The 21,477-nt window shown below is 41.3% G+C and overlaps 1 protein-coding gene across 9 annotated transcripts in view; it reads right to left on the bottom strand.

The window, feature by feature from the left end:
- Positions 1-21,477, bottom strand: part of stk3 (serine/threonine kinase 3 (STE20 homolog, yeast)) — a 564,172-nt gene that overhangs the window by 102,353 nt on the left and 440,342 nt on the right. For 8 of the 9 annotated variants that reach the window (XR_011352582.1, XM_069922527.1, XM_069922523.1 and 5 more), the window contains one exon: positions 21,249-21,427. Coding sequence is in view for 8 of the 9 variants with exons in the window: in XM_069922527.1 (XP_069778628.1) it covers positions 21,249-21,427 (179 nt within the window). In the remaining variant the exon portion in view is untranslated. Of the gene's footprint in view, positions 1-16,816; positions 17,094-21,248; positions 21,428-21,477 lie in introns of those variants that run through there. The other variant, XM_069922528.1, reaches the window with a different exon arrangement.

The following is a 21,477-nucleotide window of genomic DNA, read 5'->3' as shown; positions in this document are numbered from 1 at the left end:
TTCTCACCCTGGATAAAACATATAAGGCAATCGAACAACTGAAAAGTGGCAAAGCAGCAGGTATGGATGGAATCCCCCCAGAGGTCTGGAAGGTTGGCGGCAAAACTCTGCATGCCAAACTGCATGAGTTTTTCAAGCTTTGTTGGGACCAAGGAAAACTGCCTCAGGATCTTCGTGATGCCACCATCATCACCCTGTACAAAAACAAAGGCGAGAAATCAGACTGCTCAAACTACAGGGGAATCACGTTGCTCTCCATTGCAGGCAAAATCTTCGCTAGGATTCTACTAAATAGAATAATACCTAGTGTCGACGAGAATATTCTCCCAGAATCACAGTGTGGCTTTCGCGCAAACAGAGGAACTACTGACATGGTCTTTGCCCTCAGACAGCTCCAAGAAAAGTGCAGAGAACAAAACAAAGGACTCTACATCACCTTTGTTGACCTCACCAAAGCCTTCGACACCGTGAGCAGGAAAGGGCTTTGGCAAATACTAGAGCGCATCGGATGTCCCCCAAAGTTCCTCAACATGATTATCCAACTGCACGAAAACCAACAAGGTCGGGTCAGATACAGCAATGAGCTCTCTGAACCCTTCTCCATTAACAATGGCGTGAAGCAAGGCTGTGTTCTCGCACCAACCCTCTTTTCAATCTTCTTCAGCATGATGCTGAACCAAGTCATGAAAGACCCCAACAATGAAGACGCTGTTTACATCCGGTACCGCACGGATAGCAGTCTCTTCAATCTGAGGCGCCTGCAAGCTCACACCAAGACACAAGAGCAACTTGTCCGTGAACTACTCTTTGCAGACGATGCCGCTTTAGTTGCCCATTCAGAGCCAGCTCTTCAGCGCTTGACGTCCTGCTTTGCGGAAACTGCCAAAATGTTTGGCCTGGAAGTCAGCCTGAAGAAAACTGAGGTCCTCCATCAGCCAGCTCCCCACCATGACTACCAGACCCCCCACATCTCTATCGGGCACACAAAACTCAAAACGGTCAACCAGTTTACCTATCTCGGCTGCACCATTTCATCAGATGCAAGGATCGACAATGAGATAGACAACAGACTCGCCAAGGCAAATAGCGCCTTTGGAAGACTACACAAAAGAGTCTGGAAAAACAACCAACTGAAAAACCTCACAAAGATATGCGTATACAGAGCTGTTGTCATACCCACACTCCTGTTCGGCTCCGAATCATGGGTCCTCTACCGGCACCACCTACGGCTCCTAGAACGCTTCCACCAGCGTTGTCTCCGCTCCATCCTCAACATCCATTGGAGCGCTTACACCCCTAACGTCGAAGTACTCGAGATGGCAGAGGTCGACAGCATCGAGTCCACGCTGCTGAAGATCCAGCTGCGCTGGATGGGTCACGTCTCCAGAATGGAGGACCATCGCCTTCCCAAGATCGTGTTATATGGCGAGCTCTCCACTGGCCACCGTGACAGAGGTGCACCAAAGAAAAGGTACAAGGACTGCCTAAAGAAATCTCTTGGTGCCTGCCACATTGACCACCGCCAGTGGGCTGATAACGCCTCAAACCGTGCATCTTGGCGCCTCACAGTTTGGCGGGCAGCAACCTCCTTTGAAGAAGACCGCAGAGCCCACCTCACTGACAAAAGGCAAAGGAGGAAAAACCCAACACCCAACCCCAACCAACCAATTTTCCCCTGCAACCGCTGCAACCGTGTCTGCCTGTCCCGCATCGGACTTGTCAGCCACAAACGAGCCTGCAGCTGACGTGGACTTTTTACCCCCTCCATAAATCTTCGTCTGCGAAGCCAAGCCAAAGAAAAAGAAAGAAAAAAAAAGAAAAAAAAAACATGAGTACAATGTATAGATGCACTGAAATACTTGCTGCAGCTACACAGATAGGTAGGATACATCAACAATAATGGTATCATTTCAATTACCACAGTATATCTTGAGACAGTCATGAATGCAAAATAAGTGACATTTAAAAAGTGCAGACAGATTCCAGAATGGTGGTCTGGTAAGGGTTAGGGTAGTATGGAAAGGGCGATGAGCCTGATAGCTGTTGGAAGCTAAGTTCAAATTAGACAAAAAAGTGTCAATCTGTTCCATTTCCACATTATCTTCAGATGTATATAAATCCTGATAAAAAGTACGAAATTACTCATTTATCTCCTAACACCTAAGTTTCCATGTATTGCATTCATTGTTCTGGAAGTTTGTTCAGTTTTCAACTGCCATGCTAATACTTAATGTGCTCTTTCACCTAACTAATAGTACCGTTGTTTTGATCTCAAAAGCAATCTTTCATAATTATAAGTTTGTTCGTATTATAACAAAGTTTCAAATTAGATAACTGTATCTTATTATCTTCCATTGCATTCTCCTGAAACTCTAAATCTTCAATCTCTTTCTCTAACTCAGAAAGTTCCACTGTATATTGCTTTTTCACTCTAGCCGTATAACTAATAATTTGACCTCTCAAATATGCTTTCAAAGCTTCCCACAACGTAAATTTACTCTCTACTGATCCCTCATTTATCTCCAAAAAGTTTAATCTGGTCCTCTAGAAACACAAAAAATTCAGGCCATCTAAGTAACATCTCATTAAACCTCCAACGATAATTTCTCTCAACTTTCTCAGCAATTTCACAAGAAATCAATAATAAAGAATGATCTGACAATATTCCACTTTTATATTCTGCCAAATCAACCCTTCCCTGGAGATGAGCTGAAACCAAAAAGAGATCTATTCTAGAAAATGAATCATGACAAGCAGAATAAAATGAATAATCCTTCTTGGTCAAGTGAATACATCGCCATATATCAACCAAATTCAATTCCTCCATCACTTCTACCACCCTTTTAGCCATCTTAGTTTTCTTAACAATTTTTGGAGATTTATCCAACAGTGGATCCAAACAGCAATTAAAGTCCCCACATACCATTACATTCTCATTTGATTGGCTCAAATTTAAAAAGGTATCAGTTTGACTTTTAATGGCTCTCATTATATCTGTCAAAACTCTTTAAAATCTTACAACAAACACTTTTAATATTCTAACAGTTTTTAAAATTCAGGTATTAAATATTCATCTGGGGAGAGGTGGAATCTCATGTCTACTCCCTACGCCTAACCCTAACCCTAACCCTAACCCTTAACCCTAACCCTAACCCTAACCCTAAATTAGCAGGCGAGTATGCTTTAACCCACAAGGTTAAACTTGTGTCAAGTGGAACCTTCCAGAGGGGTAATGTGGAATATCCAAGTAAGTTAGAAAACAAATTGGGAAGTAGCGTTAAGGGTAAAGAAGAAGGGAAGCAAGAAAAGAAAAACCCTTCACGTCCCTTTTACCACTATTGTAAGAAACCTGGTACATTGTTCCATGCTGAGAAAGAAGAGGAGAGAAAGTCTAGTAGTTTGTGACTATTAGGAGGTTAGGTTAGTTCCTCTATTTGATGAGACAAAGATGGATTTGGATATATATCCAGCCAATGCAGACACGCGAGCTATGTCTAAAAGGATTGCCAGTGCAGACAGTTTGGACCAGGTGGTAAACCCAAAAGGGTTATAGTGGGCAGAACAGAGATCCTGATCTTGCTAAGGTGAGAGATAAGGCTGTCTCTGAGGAGCAAATTAAGAAAGTGCTAGTTGGATATTATTTTAAGGAAGGGGTGCTAATGAGGAAATGGAGACCACTTGATATCCCTGCCAATGAAGAATGGGCAATTGTTCACCAGGTGGTAGTTCCTAAAGCCTATAGGGATGAAATTTTAACCTTGGTCCATAGCACACCCTTGGGTGGTCATCTTGGTACAAAGAAAACTATATACAAGATCATGAAACAATTCCACTGGCCTAGCCTGAGAAAAGATGTGACATTTTGTCGGACCTGTCACACTTGTCAGGTTGTGGGGAAACCTAATGAGTATCCTCCATTTGCTCCTTTAAAACCTATTCTTGCTTTCGGTGAACCCTTATCTAAAATTATTGTGGATTGCGTTGGGCCATTGCCAAAGACAAAAACTGCTAATCAGTATTTGTTAACTGTCATGTGTACAGTTTCCAGGTTTCCGGAAGCAATATCACTTAAAAATATCAAAGCTAAAACTGTGTCAAGCATTCTTGTGAGATTTTTCACTTCAGTTGGTTTGTTTAAAGAGATCCAATCAGACCAGGGAAGTAGTTTTATGTCAGGACTGTTTCAGCAGATAGTTTATGAATTGGGAGCAAATCAAATTACATCATCTGCATATCATCCAGAATCTCAAACGGCCTTGGAGAGGTTCCATCTGACCCTCAAAACCATAATGTTGAGAATGAGGAGGACTGGGGTGAAGGTGTCCATTTGCTCTTGTTTTCAGTGAGAGACTCTGTACAAGAATCATTTGGCTTTTGCTCTTTTGAGTTGGTGATTAGACATCGTTAGAGGACCTTTAGTGTTGTTGAAGGAACAATAGATTAATAAGGTTGTGCAGTTGAATTTGATGGATCATTTTGAGAAAGGCTGTGAATTGGCCCAAGAAAATTTAAAAACAGCTCAAGGTAAAATGAAGGTCTGGTATGATTAATAAAAAGCTAAGGTAAGAACTTTCAAACCAGGGGATAAAGTGTTAATCCTGTTCCCAACAAAATTAATCCCCTTAGGGCTAAATTTTTTAGGCCCTTGTGAGATAGAGTCAAAGGTGAATGAAGTTCTCTATGAAGTTATAACACCGAATCAGAGACATAAAATGCAGAGTTGCCATGTCAACAAGTTAAACCATATTTTGAGAACTTGGCTTGTAGCAAAGAACAGTGTTGGTTGTTGATAAAACTGAGGAGTTTAGGGACCCTGAGACAGGGTTAATTCAAACAAAACATCATCTAAATTCATCTGTCAAATTTGGATATCTTGCAGAATTTGGATGCTATGTTGGCTCATCTTCAGCCCCAGGAAAAGGAACAAATGATGTGGCTAAGAGAAACCCAGTAGTTTGTCATGATGTTTATGTTGGAGATGCAAACCCTATCAAACAATATCTATATCAAATTAATGTGGAAAAGTGCAAAATGGTAGATCAAGAGATTGAATACATGTTAAAGAATGATATTATTAGACATTCTACCTTTAATTTGAGTTCACCTTGTGTCCTGGGGCCAAAATCAGATGAGACAGTTAGATTCTGCACTGATTATGGGAAAGTTAATGTGCCTCGCGTGGTGATGGACAATTTGTCTGATTCTCCTTGTTATAGGGGAATGAGAATACTACTCTGTACCCAAAAAAGGAAAGGTCACTTTGAAAGGGGACTTGTTGAATCCCATAGTAGCCAAAAAGACTTGAATACCACCGTGGCTAAAAGAAAGGACATTTCTCTGGAAACACCTCAATATGGATTTTTTGAGTTAATAAATAGTCTATCACCCCAGTTTCTCCCACCTACTTTGTGAATTTTTTTTGCATCCATCGTGACAGCATTGGATTTTCTGATACTGAAGTTTGAACTACTTTTCTAGAATTAGGACTGTGCTGTAGAGGTCAGGGCATTCCGCGCACACACACACAAAGACGGACACACACCTATATTTGCGCATTGTTGGGGGTTAAGTTTAGATAAATGAGGTAAGGTGTTATATTATTGTTAATGATTTAAAGTATTTTAAATATAACTCTAAGGTGATTTCTATTGCTGCAGTCTGGTATGTAACAGTGTTTAACCATACATTATAAATTCTTACAAGGGTAAATGGAATTGTCTTTGGAACCAGAAGAGGATCAAACTGACAGTTGGGAAAGGCTTAAATAACTGAGCAGTGCTATCAGCTAAACTCCTCCCACTGGAATTGCGGCAATTAATTGAATTAAAATTAATTTGGGTTTTTGAACTTATGATAAATGAAGTTAGAGTTTGGTGTCGAGCAGTTCAGGTGCTTTGAGACCATTCATTTCCTGAAATAATCAATAGGAACCACAGGAATTTAAAAACCTTGTGAAGTCAACCTGAGCATTGCACGTGACTATTGCTGCTTGGACCACTGAAATGGCTGATAAAGCTTCGAGGGGTCCCAAACATTTTTGCCTTGAAATATACCCTCTTTTGAAAATATTAAACCTGCTCGATTGAAGTGTATATGTGTTCTGCTCCCCTCTGAAATTTGGTTCTTTTGAAGTTAATAGAACTGAATTATAGACATGTCGTCCTTCAGATAGATGTGCCGGTAATTATAAAATGTGTTTAGTCCTACCAAATAGGGCACATCTGCTTTAAATCGTAATTCATATTAAAAACATTCTGTGCAAATTCTAATTTATCATGAATAAAAAATTGTCAACAAACAATGCCAAACCTCCTACATATTCCCCTACATCGACATAGATCGCACTTTCAGAATGCAAATAAAATATTTAACTCATTGGCTATGTTATAGATTTTTTAAATTATTGCACTTCATCATGGTCCTGGAGATGTTATTTTTGCTGAATGATAAAAATGTTTGACAAACCGCTTAGTCAGCTGAAAGTATAACTTCAGTTAGTCAAACTCTGGCTGACAAGGCAGATTTACTTGGCTTGCATACACTGTTAAACTGCCTCATATCATTCTAGCACATCCATTTTGGAGATATAAGTTAACACAACTATTTATCTAGAGAAAATATCATAAATCCAAATAAATGAAAGCACATTTAGCAGAATTCACTTCACCATGAAGCAAGTGTGAACTGTGAAGTGCATAATGGTTGGACTGCAGACTAATTCAGTAGCATGCAGTGAAATAAAGGGTCTGTAATAGGTAAGCACTTCCACCAGCGCTGTCTCCGCTCCATCCTCAACATTCATTGGAGAGACTTCATCACCAACATCGAAGTATTCGAATCCATGCTGCTGAAGACCCAACTGCGCTGGGTGGGTCACGTCTCGAGAATGGAGGACCATCGCCAACCCAAGATCGTGTTCTATGGCGAGCTCTCCACGGGCCACCGAGGCAGAGGTGCACCCAAGAAGAGGGACAAGGACTGCTTAAAGAAATCTCTTGGTGCCTGCCGCATTGACCACCGCCAGTGGGCTGATCTCGCCTCCAACCGTGCATCTTGGCGCCTCACAGTTCGGCGGGCAGCAACCTCCTTTGAAGAAGACCGCAGAGCCCACCTCACTGACAAAAGACAAAGGAGGAAAAACCCAACACCCAACCCCAACCCACCATTTTTCCCCTGCAACCGCTGCAACCGTGTCTGCCTGTCCCGCATCGGACTTGTCAGTCACCAACGAGCCTGCAGCAGACGTGGACATACCCCTCCATAAATCTTCGTCTGCGAAGCCAAGCCAAAGAAGAATAGGTAAGTAATAGGGAAAACTATTATGATTTATTTATTGAGTGTTTTAGTAGAAAAACACAGCAAACTAACCATGTTTGCCACCTTACAAAGTGATGCCCCTACTGCCTTCTCACTACCAGTTCTTGCCACTCAGCATGAATAAGGATCTTTAAAGAAACATAAGAACTGCTGATGTTGGAATCTTTAAGTTCAAATTTATTGTTAGACTACTAACATGAGATTCACTTTCTTGCGGATCAGTCAGAATTTCTACTATTGTAAACTGCACTCAAGAAAAAGAGAGAAATGTAAATGTTGAGTGAGAAAACAGATTTGATGGGTCTCAAAAGCAAGGACTCTAAACACAGACTTGTAGTAAATAATTTTTTTTACAAAAGACGTGTGGGAAAATGGTAACAGGAATAACACACAAATGGCACAGCTTAAAGCAAGTGTGGGAAATTCACACCGAGAATAAAACTCACATGCACAAGCATGGGAAAATCCCACTGGGGATGAAACACACAAATGAACAATCAAGGAAAAACCAATACAATACCCGCCACCCCTTATTTCAGTGAAGGCACGGCTCTATGCTACTAGGGCCACTAACTAAAGCGCTCCCAACCCTAAAACGGTGCACTCCTCACGAATGATTTCTGCAGTACCATTCCATGGAGTGAAGAAGAGTGTTTCCTCGAAGAGGGCAAACCAAGCATGCGGGGCTCCCTTTATAGTGCTGGTGAGCTGTGGGGGGGGGGGGGGGGGTGGGGGGTGGGGAGAAGGGGTCCAACCCAGATCATTTACAGGGAACCAATGGCTCGGTGACAGCACAGACTAATCGATTACAACAGCCAATGGCCCAAGGCCAAGGACAAAGTGTTGGGGCGGGCCAAACCTTGATTGGCAAATTGTGCATCTTCCAACCAGGTAGTGGGCAGTGTTGTCACATGACAGCTACAACCTTTCACAATAAACAAAGAAAAGTAAACATAGTGACTATGCAACTCAGAAAAAAATAAATATTTAGTAATAAATCATGTGTAAGGCAAGAGTTCTTAAATGAATCTTAGATTGAGTTTGTCATTGTTTAGGAGTCTGATGGTGGAGAGGTAGTAACTGTTCCTGAATCTGGTGGTATATGGCACCTATATCTCTTTCCTGATGGCAGAAGTGAGAACGGAGTGTGTGCTGGGTGGTGTGGGCCTTTGATAATCGCTGCTGCTCTCCAACAGCAGCTTTCCATGTAGATGTTCTTGATAGTGTGTTTTCCCTGTGATGTACTGGGCTGTGTCCACTACCTTTTCCAGGGCTTTCCACTCAGTGCCCCCACACGAGGCATTGATGTATCTGGTCAGCATATTTTCCACAACACACATGCAGAAGTTTTCCAAGGTTTCTGATACCATACCTCTGCCAACCACAATCTTGGGTGATTAAAGAGAAACTGGAGTAACTCAGTGGGTCAGGCAGCATCTATCGATAGAAGTGATCTGTTGCCTTAACAGGTCAGGATACTTGTATGCTGCCTGACCTACTGCTTCCAGTTCAATGTTCACACCTGATAAATCTCCTCTGTACCCCTTCCAACACCTCCACCACCTTCTTGTAATGGGTTGAACAGCAATGCACATAATACTCTCAAGTGTAATTTAACCAAAATTTTACAACTGTACAAGTTGCAGCTTTCTTACCTTTATACTTCAAGATTCAAGATTGCTTTATTGTCCTGTAATAGTCCAGAATGTGTAATATTACATGAAAATGCCTTCTGCCTGCCGTAAGGCAGAAAATGAGTGGCCATTGGTGTTACCTGGCACTCCTTACACTGGTTTCATTTTTTATCCACACAATGTTGTTTTTCCCTTCAAAGCACCTGAAAAAACTATGAAACCAACTACTTATTTTGAAGTTTTGACCGTGGCCATACGTCAGTGGCTGTTTGAACAATGTGCTGGCAAGTAGATTTGCTAGAGCTGTGGGGGTAGATTTAAACTAGTTTGGCAGGGGGGTGGGGAACAGAGGGTTAGAGCAGTGTCCAGGGAGTATGGCCACCTAGCTAGGAATAAAAAAATAAGAAAGGTAGGATGGAGATTAGGGTAGAAGGTAAAAAAGAAAATATATGTGAGGATCATTCTCTGAGATGCATATATTTTAATGCAAGAAGCATAGTGAACAAGGTAGATGAGCTGAGAGCATGGATAGATACTTGGGGTCACGATATTGTGGCAATTAGTGAGACCTGGCTACAGGAGGGGCAGGACTGGCAACGTAATGTTCCGGGATACATTTGTTTTAGATGTGATAGATCAGGGGGTAAAAAAGGAGGAGGAGTTGCTCTGCCTGTTAGGGAAGACATTACTACCGTGAGGTGGCAGGATGGTATGGAGGGATCGACCAGTGAGGCTGTTTGGGTGGAATTGAGGGGTGGAGGAGGCAAGAGGGTGCTAATAGGGGTGTATTACAGACCACCAAATGGGCCAAGGGAATTAGAGGAACAAATTTGTAGGGAGATAACGTATATGTGTAAAAATCATAGGGTAGTGATCATGGGAGATTTTAACTTCCCACACATTGATTGGGATACCCATACGGTTAGAGGACTGGATGGGCTGGAGTTCGTTAAATGTGTTCAGGATTGTTTTCTAAATCAGTTAGTAGAAGAACCAACTCGGGATGGTATAATATTGCAGGTAGCGGACATTAATGTTGGAGAAGCAATTGGGTCTAGTGATCATAATTCTGTTAGTTTTGGGGTAGTTTTAAGGAAGAGCAAGGAGAGGCCTAAAGTTGAGGTTCTGAATTGGAAAAGAGCAAATTTCGTAGGAATAAGAAGGGATTTGGGGAGTATTGAGTGGGACAGGATATTTTCAGGTAAAGATGTTAATGAAAAATGGAGGATATTCAAAAAAGAAATTTTGAGGGTACAGAGTAGTTATGTCCCAGTCTGGATCAAAGGAAAGGCTGGAAGTCATAGGGAGGCTTGGTTTTCGAGGAATATTGGAAATTTGGTTAGGAGAAAAAGGGAGGTGTACAAGAGGTATAAAGAGCAGGGAGCTGAGAAGTTGAAGGAGGACTACAAGGAGTGTAGAAGGAATCTTAAGAAAGAAATTAGAAAGGCCAAAAAAAGGCATGAAGAGGCTTTGGCTGACAGAGTAGAAATAAATCCAAAGGGTTTCTATAAGTACATTAAAAGTAAAAGATTAGTGAGAGATAAAATTAGACCCCTTGTAGATAGCGAGGGTAGGCTGAGTGAGAAGTCTGAGGAAATGGGGGAAATTTTGAATGATTTCTTTGCCTCGGTATTCACTAGGGAAAAAAATGTTGAACCAGTTGAAGCAAAGAAAAATAGTGGGGAGGTCATGAAGCATATAAGGATAACCGAGGAGGTAGTGATGGCTGTGTTAAAAAAGATAAAGGTGGATAAATCTCCCGGACCGGACAAAATATTCCCTAGGACACTCAGGGAGGCTAGTGGACAGTTAGTGGGGCCATTAACAGAGATATTTAGGATGTCACTGGCCATGGGGGTGGTACCAAACGATTGGAGGGTGGCGCATGTAGTTCCTTTGTTTAAAAAAGGGTCCAAATGCAAACCTGGGAATTATAGGCCTGTAAGTCTGACGTCTGTGGTGGGCAAGTTGATGGAAAGTGTTCTGAGGGATGCTATTTACAAATTTTTGGAGGTACAAGGATTGATAGGGAGTAATCAGCATGGTTTTGTCAGGGGTAGATCATGCTTGACAAACCTGATTGAGTTCTTCGAGGGGGTTACAAAAAAGGTTCATGAAGGGAAAGCTGTGGATGTTGTCTATTTGGACTTTAGTAAAGCTTTTGACAAAGTTCCCCACAGGAGGTTAGGAAAAAAGGTGGAAGCATTAGGTATAAATAAGGAGGTAGTGAAATGGATTCAGCAGTGGTTGGATGGAAGGTGTCAGAGAGTAGTGGTAGAAAATTGTTTGTCCAATTGGAGGCCGGTGACTAGTGGAGTTCCTCAGGGTTCGGTCCTGGGTCCACTATTATTTGTTATATATATCTAAACGATCTGGATGTAGGGGTAGAGAATTGGATAAGCAAGTTTGCGGATGACACAAAGATTGGTGGTGTTGTGGACAGTGAGGTAGATTACCGTAGATTAAAAGGTGATTTAGGAAGGCTGGAGGTGTGGGCTGAGAAATGGCTGATGGAATTTAATACAGATAAATGTGAGGTGTTACATTTTGGAAAGGCAAATCTAAATAGGTCATATGCATTAAATGGTAGACAATTGAGGAGTGCAGAGCAACAAAGGGATTTAGGAGTTATGGTAAATAGTACCCTCAAGGCTGATACTCAGGTAGATGGTGTGGTGAAGAAGGCATTTGGAATGTTGGCCTTCATAAATCGGAGTATTAAATTCAAGAGTAGGGAGGTTATGATGAAATTGTACAAGGCATTGGTGAGGCCAAATTTGGAGTACTGTGTACAGTTTTGGTCACCAAATTATAGGAAAGATATAAATAAAATAGAGAGAGTGCAGAGAAGGTTCACGAGAATGTTGACAGGATTTCAGGGTCTGAGTTACCGGGAAAGGTTGCGCAGACTGGGGCTTTTTTCTCTGGAGCGTAGAAGATTGAGAGGGGACTTGATAGAGGTGTTTAAGATTTTCAAAGGGACAGACAGAGTAAATGTGGATAGGCTTTTTCAATTAAGAAAGGGGGAGATTCAAACTAGAGGACATGGTTTAAGATTGAAGGGAGAAAATTATAAGGGGAACATGAGGGGAAATTTCTTGACGCAGAGGGTGGTGGGGATGTGGAATGAGCTTCCGACAGACGTGGTCGAGGCGGGATCATTGGTTACATTTAAGGAAAGACTGGATCGTTACATGGATAGGAGGGGACTAGAGGGGTATGGACCGGGTGCTGGTCAGTGGGACTAGGAGGGTGGGGATTTGCTACGGCATGGACTAGTAGGGCCGAACTGGCCTGTTCTGTGCTGTAAGTGGTTATATATGTTATGTAAGTCATCTGCCATTTTTGTTAATTTTCTGGAATGGCGTATCATTCTGATTTTAATTTCAATTAAATATCTTATAATTCACTGGCAAATAAGCTCAAGGATTTGGGCCATTTTTACTTTACAATAACATGCAACTCTGAAGCACTGTACCCTGTTCCCAGGAGAGGCTTAATGTGCTGGAGCTAAATAGGATATGTGAGCCACTTTGATGCAAATGCAATAGAAGCTAAATAGGGAAGAGAGGAAAAAAGGAGTTGAAGCTATTCATAACAATTGCAAATTAAACTGACTTCTTATCCTGTAATTAATCCCCCAAGAAGCAACTTCTCACTTTATAAGCAATGGTTTTCAATCTGTAAACTAGAGGAGAACATGGTCAGAGAAACTCATTCAAGATTACACCATAACTATAAAAATGGTGAATATTTATGATTTTATAAATTCTTTTGGGCTGTTCAGTCATTAATAGCACATTTTTAAAGAAGTTAATTTGCATGCAGAAAGATTCCATAAAGGCAATGAAATAAATTACCAAACTATCTGTTTTTAATGATGTTGACAGTGTTGAATCTGGTAAAAGGTATAAAAAGTGACCAGATGGAACTGGCGGGTGGGGGGTGGTGTTGGATAGGATGGTGTTGGAAGGAGATGGAGACAAAAGGAAGGTGGAGGAGGAGGAGGAGAATGGATAGGTGACTGGGTGGGGATGGGTGGGAAAGGATACAAAAAAAAGGAAGAGATCAGGAAGGGGAGAATGGGTACAGAAGAAGAGAGAGAGTGGTCATTACTTGAAATTTTGTTAAAAAATCTATTTTCATACTATTGGGCTGTAGCCTGCTAAGGCAGAATATTAGGTGTTATTGCTCTAGTGTACTTTGGACCTCACTCTGGCAGTGCAGACAGCCCAGGACAGATGGGTCAGGGTGGGAATGGGAAGGCGTGGTGAAATGGCAGTAACCAGGAGCTGACAGTGGCCACCGTGGACAGAGTGTGGATGCTCTGTGAAACGGTCCCCAAGCCTGTGTTTGGTCTCACTGATGTAGAGCACCGAATGTAGTACATGAGGTCGGAGGTGTAGTGGAGCCTGGAAGACACAATGGGGACCTTGGGTGGTGGTGAAGGAGGAAGGAGGAGGGGCGAGAACCAGTGCTGCACTTCTTGTGGTTGAGGGGAAAAGTAGCAGGTGTCACTGAGAGGTGGGAGGGCACAAGGGAATGGAGAGGAAACTGCAGTGCTGGATGGAGGACTTTTCAAATGTCTTGGAATGGAAGGCCTCATCCTGAGAACAGATGCAGCGAAGGCAGAGAAACAGGATGAAAGAGAAGGTGTCATTGAGGAAGCTGTAGGAGTCAGTAGATTTGTAAAGAATGCTAGAATATAGCTGGTCTCTTAAGATGGAGAGAGAAAATATAGAAAGGGGAGAATGGTTTTCAGATTGGTTCAAGAAAATGTTACAGTGGGGTGGAGTTTAGTAGCAAAGTAGATAAAATTGATGAGTCCTACATGGGTTGATGGAAAGCCCTAATGCTTAGTGTAAAAGAGAAAGCATTGGGGCATGTTGCCTGTGGAGGTTCAGAACAATGATTGTTCCATGTAGTCAACAAAAAGGCACCTATTGGGATCCATGTGAGCGCATATGGCTTTGAACTGAAGGAAATGAGAGACGTCAAAAGAGAAGTGATTGAGGGTGAGAACAAGTTCTGTCAGGTGGATGAGAGTTGGTGAGGGAAACAGGTCAGAACATTGTACCAGGAATAGAAGGGGTTTGAGAGTTTCCTGACAGGGATGGAGCTGTACAAAAACTGGACATCCATGGTCAAGGTGAGATGGTGGGGACCAGGTAATCGAAAGTTGCTGAAGTGTTACAGGCCATGGGAGGATTCCGAGATGTAGGGGGGAAGGAATTGGAGAAGGGGAGAGAGGACAGAGTTAAGGTATGAGGAAGGTATGAGAAGCTCAGGGGGGGGTAAGAACAGACAGAAACAATAGGCCTGCCAGGACAGTGTGATTTATAGATCTTGAGTAAGAGGTATAAGTGGCAAATGTGAAGTTGGGGCACTGAAAGATAGAGGATTAGTGATGACTACCTTAGCCTTCTTCAAAATGTTCCATGGAATCTTTTTATATTCTCCTGGGCCTCAATTTAATGAATTCTTCCAATGTACACATTCTAGGCAATTATAACTTTATGTGCCTCAATAAAATCTTTGATGAATTTTATTATGAGAAAATTGTAAAAATATTTATCCATTTTTAAGATTTTCTTTCTGGACAGAGTACTAGGTTGGTGAGGCACGGAGAGGTTAGTTCCAGCTACCCAGGATTGAATATGACACTATCTGTTAGGAGTATGTATCTTCTCACCATGTCTGCATGGGTTTCCTCCGGGTGCTTCATTTTCCTCCCACCATTCAAAACGAACTGGGGTTGTAGGTCAATTGCTTGCAATTGGACGGCATGGGCTTGTGTAGCATCTGTATTTCTTCTCATTAGCCACTTTCAGGTGCATCCTCCACCTTGAGGGCGGCTACAGGAGCGGATCCCAGCCTGAAGACTCACCTTTCAGGTGGCACCCCTAAACAACTGCTACAGCCCACCTAAAAGGGCCTGTTTTTTTCAAAGGCGCCTCGTAGCACCTCCGCATCTGAAGGAGGCGGGGCGACTAGTGCCACCTGTCATAAATATGTGGCATAGCAATGGCCGTCTTCCCTACCATAATCCCCCACACAGGTGGAACCGCTCTGTGTTTCCCACACAGTTCCAGCTGTGTGGGGGTTTATGGATCGGGAAGACCGTCATTACTATGCCGCATTTTGAGCAGCAGAGAGCAGCCCCGGTGCAGGAACAGCCAGCCGGGCTGTGACAGCCCACACCAGCCGCCCTGCCCTGACGTCCCCTGCCGGCCGCCCCCGCCCCACTTCCTGAACCCCCCCGCTGCCCGACAGACCCTGCCTTATTAGGGAGGTTGGTGGTACATTGGTGCGGGACGTCGGGGCAGGGGCGGCTGGCAGGGGAAGTTGGGGCAGGGGCGGCCAGCGGGGCAGGGGCAGCAGGGAGGGGGGCTGTCAGGGGAAGTTGGGGCAGGGGTCTGTCAGGCAGCAGGGAATTGGGCCGACGGCTGATACTGTCATCAGCCTGCCCCTTAGCAGCCGCTTTCAGGCGGCTACATTCAGGTGCGTTGGGGGACTTCGCCGATCCGCAAATTATCCCTCCCAGAGGAGGGTTGGTGAGTGTGTCTCGGAGGTGCGTCAGATTCTTTCAGGTGAGTATCCCAACAGCTGCATAGGGGTAAAATATGCAGCTTTGCAACGGGGTATTCAGGCCACCTGAAAGAGCCTATTAAGTCTTCTGTGGACAGGAGTCATTAACATATTCACACCTGCCTCATGAAGAGTGTTTCTGATCTGTCAGACATATGTTTGAGGACTTTTCTTCATTTTGATGAGAATTCTTCCGTTATCAGCCGCGGAAGTCTTCCTTTACTACCAGTCCCGTTGTGTTTACTGAGCTCACTAGTAGTATACTGTTTCTTCAGAATGAAAACAAACTGTTGACTTTGGTAATCCCAAGGTTCGAGCGATGACTCTTACTGTTTTACTCCTGTTTTTCAACCTCATAATGATTTCTTTGACTTACATTGGCACATCTCGGGTCTTCATGTTGAAAAATAGCAACTACAGACTCCAAAGGTGATCAAAAGCTTAGAAGCAAGCCTAGCTCTCTTATACCTGCACCAATGAAGGAATTTAACATACCTGAGTCCTCACACATACCTGTGAAGCCAAATGTCCCAAACATTATGGTGTCTTGAAATGAGGGAACTATGTATAAAAAGTGCTTTAATTTCTACACGGTCAAATCAAAATGTATACAAATAACCTTGAATAAAATCTGGAATATGCACTTTAATTACATATGAATTATTTGATTACATATTTAAAACTGTGGAGCACAGAGGCAAATAAAGGAAAAAAATCTTTGTCTCAAACATTATGGTGTTCATTGTAGATACCCAAACAAGAAGATCCTTGAAGAGAAAAATGCCCTGAGATAGTTCACTGGACTATAATCAGATATAACAGACACTGAGCCAAAGGCAATGTTAAAAGAGCCAAGTGAAACATTGGCCAGAGGGGGATGTGGAAGAATTCTGAGGAAGGAGAGAAAGTTGGAGAGACAGAGAAATTTAGGAAGGGAAATTCCAAAGTTAGGACTTAGGCAGTAAAAAACAATGCTGCCACTCTGGGTCTAAGGATAAATATGTAAAGGAATCTAAGACAGAAACATAAAACATGGTGGAAATGCTTAACAGATCATACAGTGGAAATAGAGTTTGTGATGAAAGGTTATCAATCTGTAATGTTAGAGTTAAACAAGAAAGGTTGAAGATGGTGGGGTCAAATGTAATACACAAACCTGCTGGAGGAACTCAGTATGTCTTGCAGCATCCAGAGACTTTCTATGGATGATGTGTGACCTACTGAGTTTCTCCAGCCAATTTGGTATTTGCTACTGTCACACCAGGATAAAGGTGCTCTCTGTCCACCTTATCTATGCTTCCATAATCTTGTAGACCTCCCTCTATTACATCACCTCTTACTTTTCTTCGCTCCAAAGAGAAAAGCCCTAACTCAATTAGCCTTGCCTCATAAGACATGATCTCCAATCCAGGAAACATCCTGGTACATCTCCTTTGCACCTTCTCCAAAGTTTCCACATCCTTTCTGTCGTGAGGCATCCAGAACTGAACCAGAGTTTGATGGTGCTGCAACATTACCTCAAAGTATTTTCTTTTTTTTTCAAAGTTCCAGAACCTGCGAATTTTCAACATTATTATGAAGCAGCTCAATTTAAATTTCTTAGTGCATTAATGAATATGGATGATCCGCCCAGTTGGGCAAAGATAGAAATGGCGGTTATTTCAGAAAAATTTTCTCATGAGTTTTTGTTTCGATGGAATAAAAATTTATTATGAACTTATGATGTCCCAATATTGAAGCATTTATTAAACTTATGGACAAGTAAACTTAATAAATTGGGGCACAAAAATAAATGGTGTGGATGATTGCCATTATATAACAATCAACTTGTTCCTTTTACAGTCTCCAATATTACTTTGAAACAGTGGGAAAGGAAGGGAATAAAAAATTTATCCGATTGTTTTCCTGAGGGATGTTTTTGTTCTTTTGATGAATTACAAAAGAAATTCGGTATTAGTGGAAATTCTGTATTTGTGTATTATCAATTAAGATCTTTTGTAAAACAGATATGTGGTCAACATATGATTTTATTGCCTGATTCTAATTTTGAGGAATATGTACTTTCAATACCACAAAAGGGATATATATCTGATTTGTATTGTATTTTACAAGAAATTGATAGTAAAAAAGATTGGGATAAGGATAAGTTGAAATGGGAAAAAGATTTAGGTTTTATAATAGCTTTAGAAGCTTGGATGGAAATTTGTCAGAATAGTATTAGGAAATTGGTTAATGCTAGATTAGCGATTATCAATTACAATTTTATAGATCAGTTATATTTAACACCGGAGAAATTAAAAAAGTTTGGTCTTAGTAAGTCGGATTGCTGTTTTCGTTGTGACCAGACGGCTAATACTTTTTTGCATACTGTTTGGTTTTGTGATCGATTGCAACAGTTTTGGAAGGGTATTCAATCTATATTTAATAGTTTATATAATATTTGTCTTGTATTAGATCCTGGTATATTTTTATTAGGGAATATGCAATTGATTTGGGCCTACAAGATTATCAGATTTCTTTTATCTATTTAGCTTTAGCTGTGGCCAAGAAATGTATAGCTCTTACTTGGAAAGATAGAAATATATTAACTTTAGATAGGTGATATTTGGAGATGAAGTTCTGTTTGACGATGGAAAGGATATCTTTTTCAATTCAGGATAGGGTGTCTTTTTATAGGTTGAAGTGGACTCCGTTTGCTAAATATATGCATTTAAGTTTGATTTAAATATGTTTTTAAGTTTGATATTTTAGTATTGATAATTTTTTTTTCTTTTTTTTGATGTTAGTATCTTTACTTGTTATGTTTTATCTTTTTTTGTGTAAAGGTTTTTTTATATATAATTATTGTTCATTTTATTAACTCTTCACTCTTTCACTCTTTATTTTGGGGGGGTTGGACTAACTTTAAGATAGGTCATTAAAGTTGTTTACTAATTTGGGGGGGGGTTTAGTTTATTTAGTCTGCCGATGTAGTATTGTAATTTTTATTATCTTATGTTTAATCATTTTACTGTAACTTTCTATTTTATTCATGTTATAAAAATCTTAAATAAAGTTTAAAAAAAATTTCCAGAACCTGGAATTTCTTGCTTTTTGGACATCTCTCCTGGGAAGGAGAACAACTTTGTGGGAAGGGGAGAATCCAATCCATGTGAACACTAACAGATAGGATTAGGAAGGAGGAATTCCGAGGAGTTGGGGCAAAGTTGAAAAACAGGACCATACCAGTGATAATCTCTGGATTTTCACTGAGCCAGGTTCAAATTGACAAAGGGTAAACAGGATTAGAGAGATAAATGTGGTGTGGTAGAAATGGGGTCTAATTTGCAGTGGGACTGGATAAGAAGAGAGTTGTTTTGTGGGGCTAGGCTTTACCTGAATTGTGCTGGGACCAGTATCCTGGCAAATAGCACAAATCAGGTTGTAACAGAGCTTTAAATGAAATGGGAGAAAAGGCTCCAAGAATAGGATGTGTAATGGCAATAAGAGTGAAAGAGAGGAGCATGACGAGGTGGGTAGCAAATGTAAACAGAATTATGCAGCACTGAACAAATCCAGGGATCGTGAGAACTAAAAATAATCAGATAGCATCATAATACTCCTCTCTCATCGACATTTCTCTTACGGAACCATACTCATAAGTACTTTGCTTGCAGCAACTGGTCAGAAACCATTAGTCTCCCCAATGCCTTTCCATTGTTGGAGCTGCCCTCAGCCAGGCAGTGTGATCAAATACAGCAAATTTGCCTGGCTGAGGGCAGCTATATCTTCTTTGAAAATGTTCAGCACTGTTCCAGACAAAGCAACCTACTTGCTTAATTGGCAGGCTCCATTGCCCAAAACCAGAATTACTGATTCTTAGAAAGATGACAGTGGCTGGCAGAATGGGTGATGTCACAACAGGTTTCCCTCTGAGTTACATCGTCTACGTTGACAATGTCATTGTTGCTTTGTCAGTATCAGTGCACAGTGTGACTAGAGTATTTAGAAGGGTGGTTTGGGAGGAATTGTTAGAGCAGGTTGCACACACACATTTTAAAGCACAGAATCTTTGTAGGACTTTTGTAGAATGCTTTTTGCAGAAAGCCACAAAGTTTCAGAATACAGCTGGCCTGGAAGAACATGTGATCTTTGCAGGCAGACTGAGAACAGTTTTTGATCTCAGAGAGGGAGGGAGTGAAACAGCGAGGAGAGACACAAAAATCAGTTCCAGAGGGACAAGCTGACAAACTTTGGAAGGCTGCCAGGTCAAAGGAGGAGACTGGCGATCTGAAAGAAAGAGGATCATCTGGAGAACCCTGAGGGGGGCAAGTTTCGTCAGCAAGACTGATTGAGGAGGAATCAGTTGCGGATGTCCTGGAAAAGGAATCTCTCTCTGAAAACCAGCAAGAACCCTCCTGACTGGTAATAATTTGCCTGTTAAGCACCAAAGACTGGTGAACTTTGTTAATGCTAACTTCTGTGCATAGTACAAGAATTGCCTGCAACCAGTGAGCTTGGACTGTGATCCACAGAACTTTTCTAATCTTAAATATACATTACACACACCTGCGCTTAGTATTAGAGGGAGGATTAAGCAGAGGTAGGTTAAGTAATAAGTTAAAGTTTAATTCTGTTTTCTTGTTCAATTATAATTAAAAACTACTTTTATTTAAGTAACCCTGTGTTGTGGTGCAAATCTAATGCTGCTAGTTTTTGGGGTCCTCTGGTCTCCGTAACAACAGTCAGATTCCTGGAACTATATCTAATAGTGACAAGGGCACCTTCATCTAACTAACACAGCGGTTCAATCTGAGGGAAATCAGTAAATCACAGCCTTGTCAGCAATGCCCAAATCATATGAATGCATTGAAAGAACATCTCTTTCCACCACCTTTCAAAAGATTTGTTGTTTCCTAGGAATGGCCTTCCCTTGAGAATCAAGCTGGCACATTGAACAACAAATATTTCAAGAAATTCAATTTCTCTATCCTCAATTATAAATTCTAATATCTACCCAAAACTGATACTGGGCCTTTTATATTTCTTTCTTTCACTTTTCCAAATCAAAAAGAACAATTTCTGAATCACATTTTAGAGTCAGATTTCTTATGAAGCTAAAAAGCAATAGAGGAATTTCCAGCTAAAAATTCAAGATTGGGGGCAGCATATTTTGAATCTAGCACTGTATAGAGTTTCTATGCTCTCTCTGTGTCTCGGTGGCTTTCCTCTGGGTGCTCCGGTTTCCTCCCACCCTTCAAAACGTATGGGGTTTGTAGGTCAATTGGGATTTGGGCGGCATGGGCCCGTGGGCTGGAAGAGCCTGTTACTGTGCTGTATTTCTAAATATAAAAAAACAAATTAAAATTTAAATGTAAAAATTCAAAAGATCAACTTAGTTTACTTGAGACATTCAGTTGCATGAGACATTAATAATTTAATTCACTCATCATGGCGTGCCATTTCTATCAATTAAGCTCCATGAGATCCGAAATTGCAGGATGTACTTTGGAGATCAAAATTCTTTGAAATATGTAAAAAAGGAAATAATTATTACTCCAACAATATTTTGACTATTTTAAGTATTATATCCATATTAATAAGATCCTAGCATGAGTATTATGTTTTTTTTACATCGTATTGGTGGTGAACCTCATCAGCAGTGATGTCAAATGTTGCTTGTCATCAGGGGAGATTGTGCAGATTACTGAACTCAAAATCTTTACTTACAAAATTGAAGTCCCCGTCTTGTGGTACCTTCCAATTATCAGGGAAAGGATTTCTCGATTTGTGGAAAGATTCCTGCAGATTTTGATTACAATTTCCAAGAGGCTTTGTGTTTTTATCCTGTTTGTCAAAATAATCCATAAAAGTTGGCCTTCGCTGGTCTTGTTCTGGGGCGTCACTTCCTACAAGGAAAATGCAACACATATTTTCAAATGTCTCAAGAACCATTTTA

Source organism: Narcine bancroftii, chromosome 2 (genome assembly GCF_036971445.1).
Source record: "Narcine bancroftii isolate sNarBan1 chromosome 2, sNarBan1.hap1, whole genome shotgun sequence".
Taxonomy (NCBI): Eukaryota; Metazoa; Chordata; class Chondrichthyes; order Torpediniformes; family Narcinidae; genus Narcine; species Narcine bancroftii.
The sequence above is the reverse complement of the archived record's forward strand: the minus strand, read 5'-3'. Positions and strand labels throughout refer to the sequence as shown.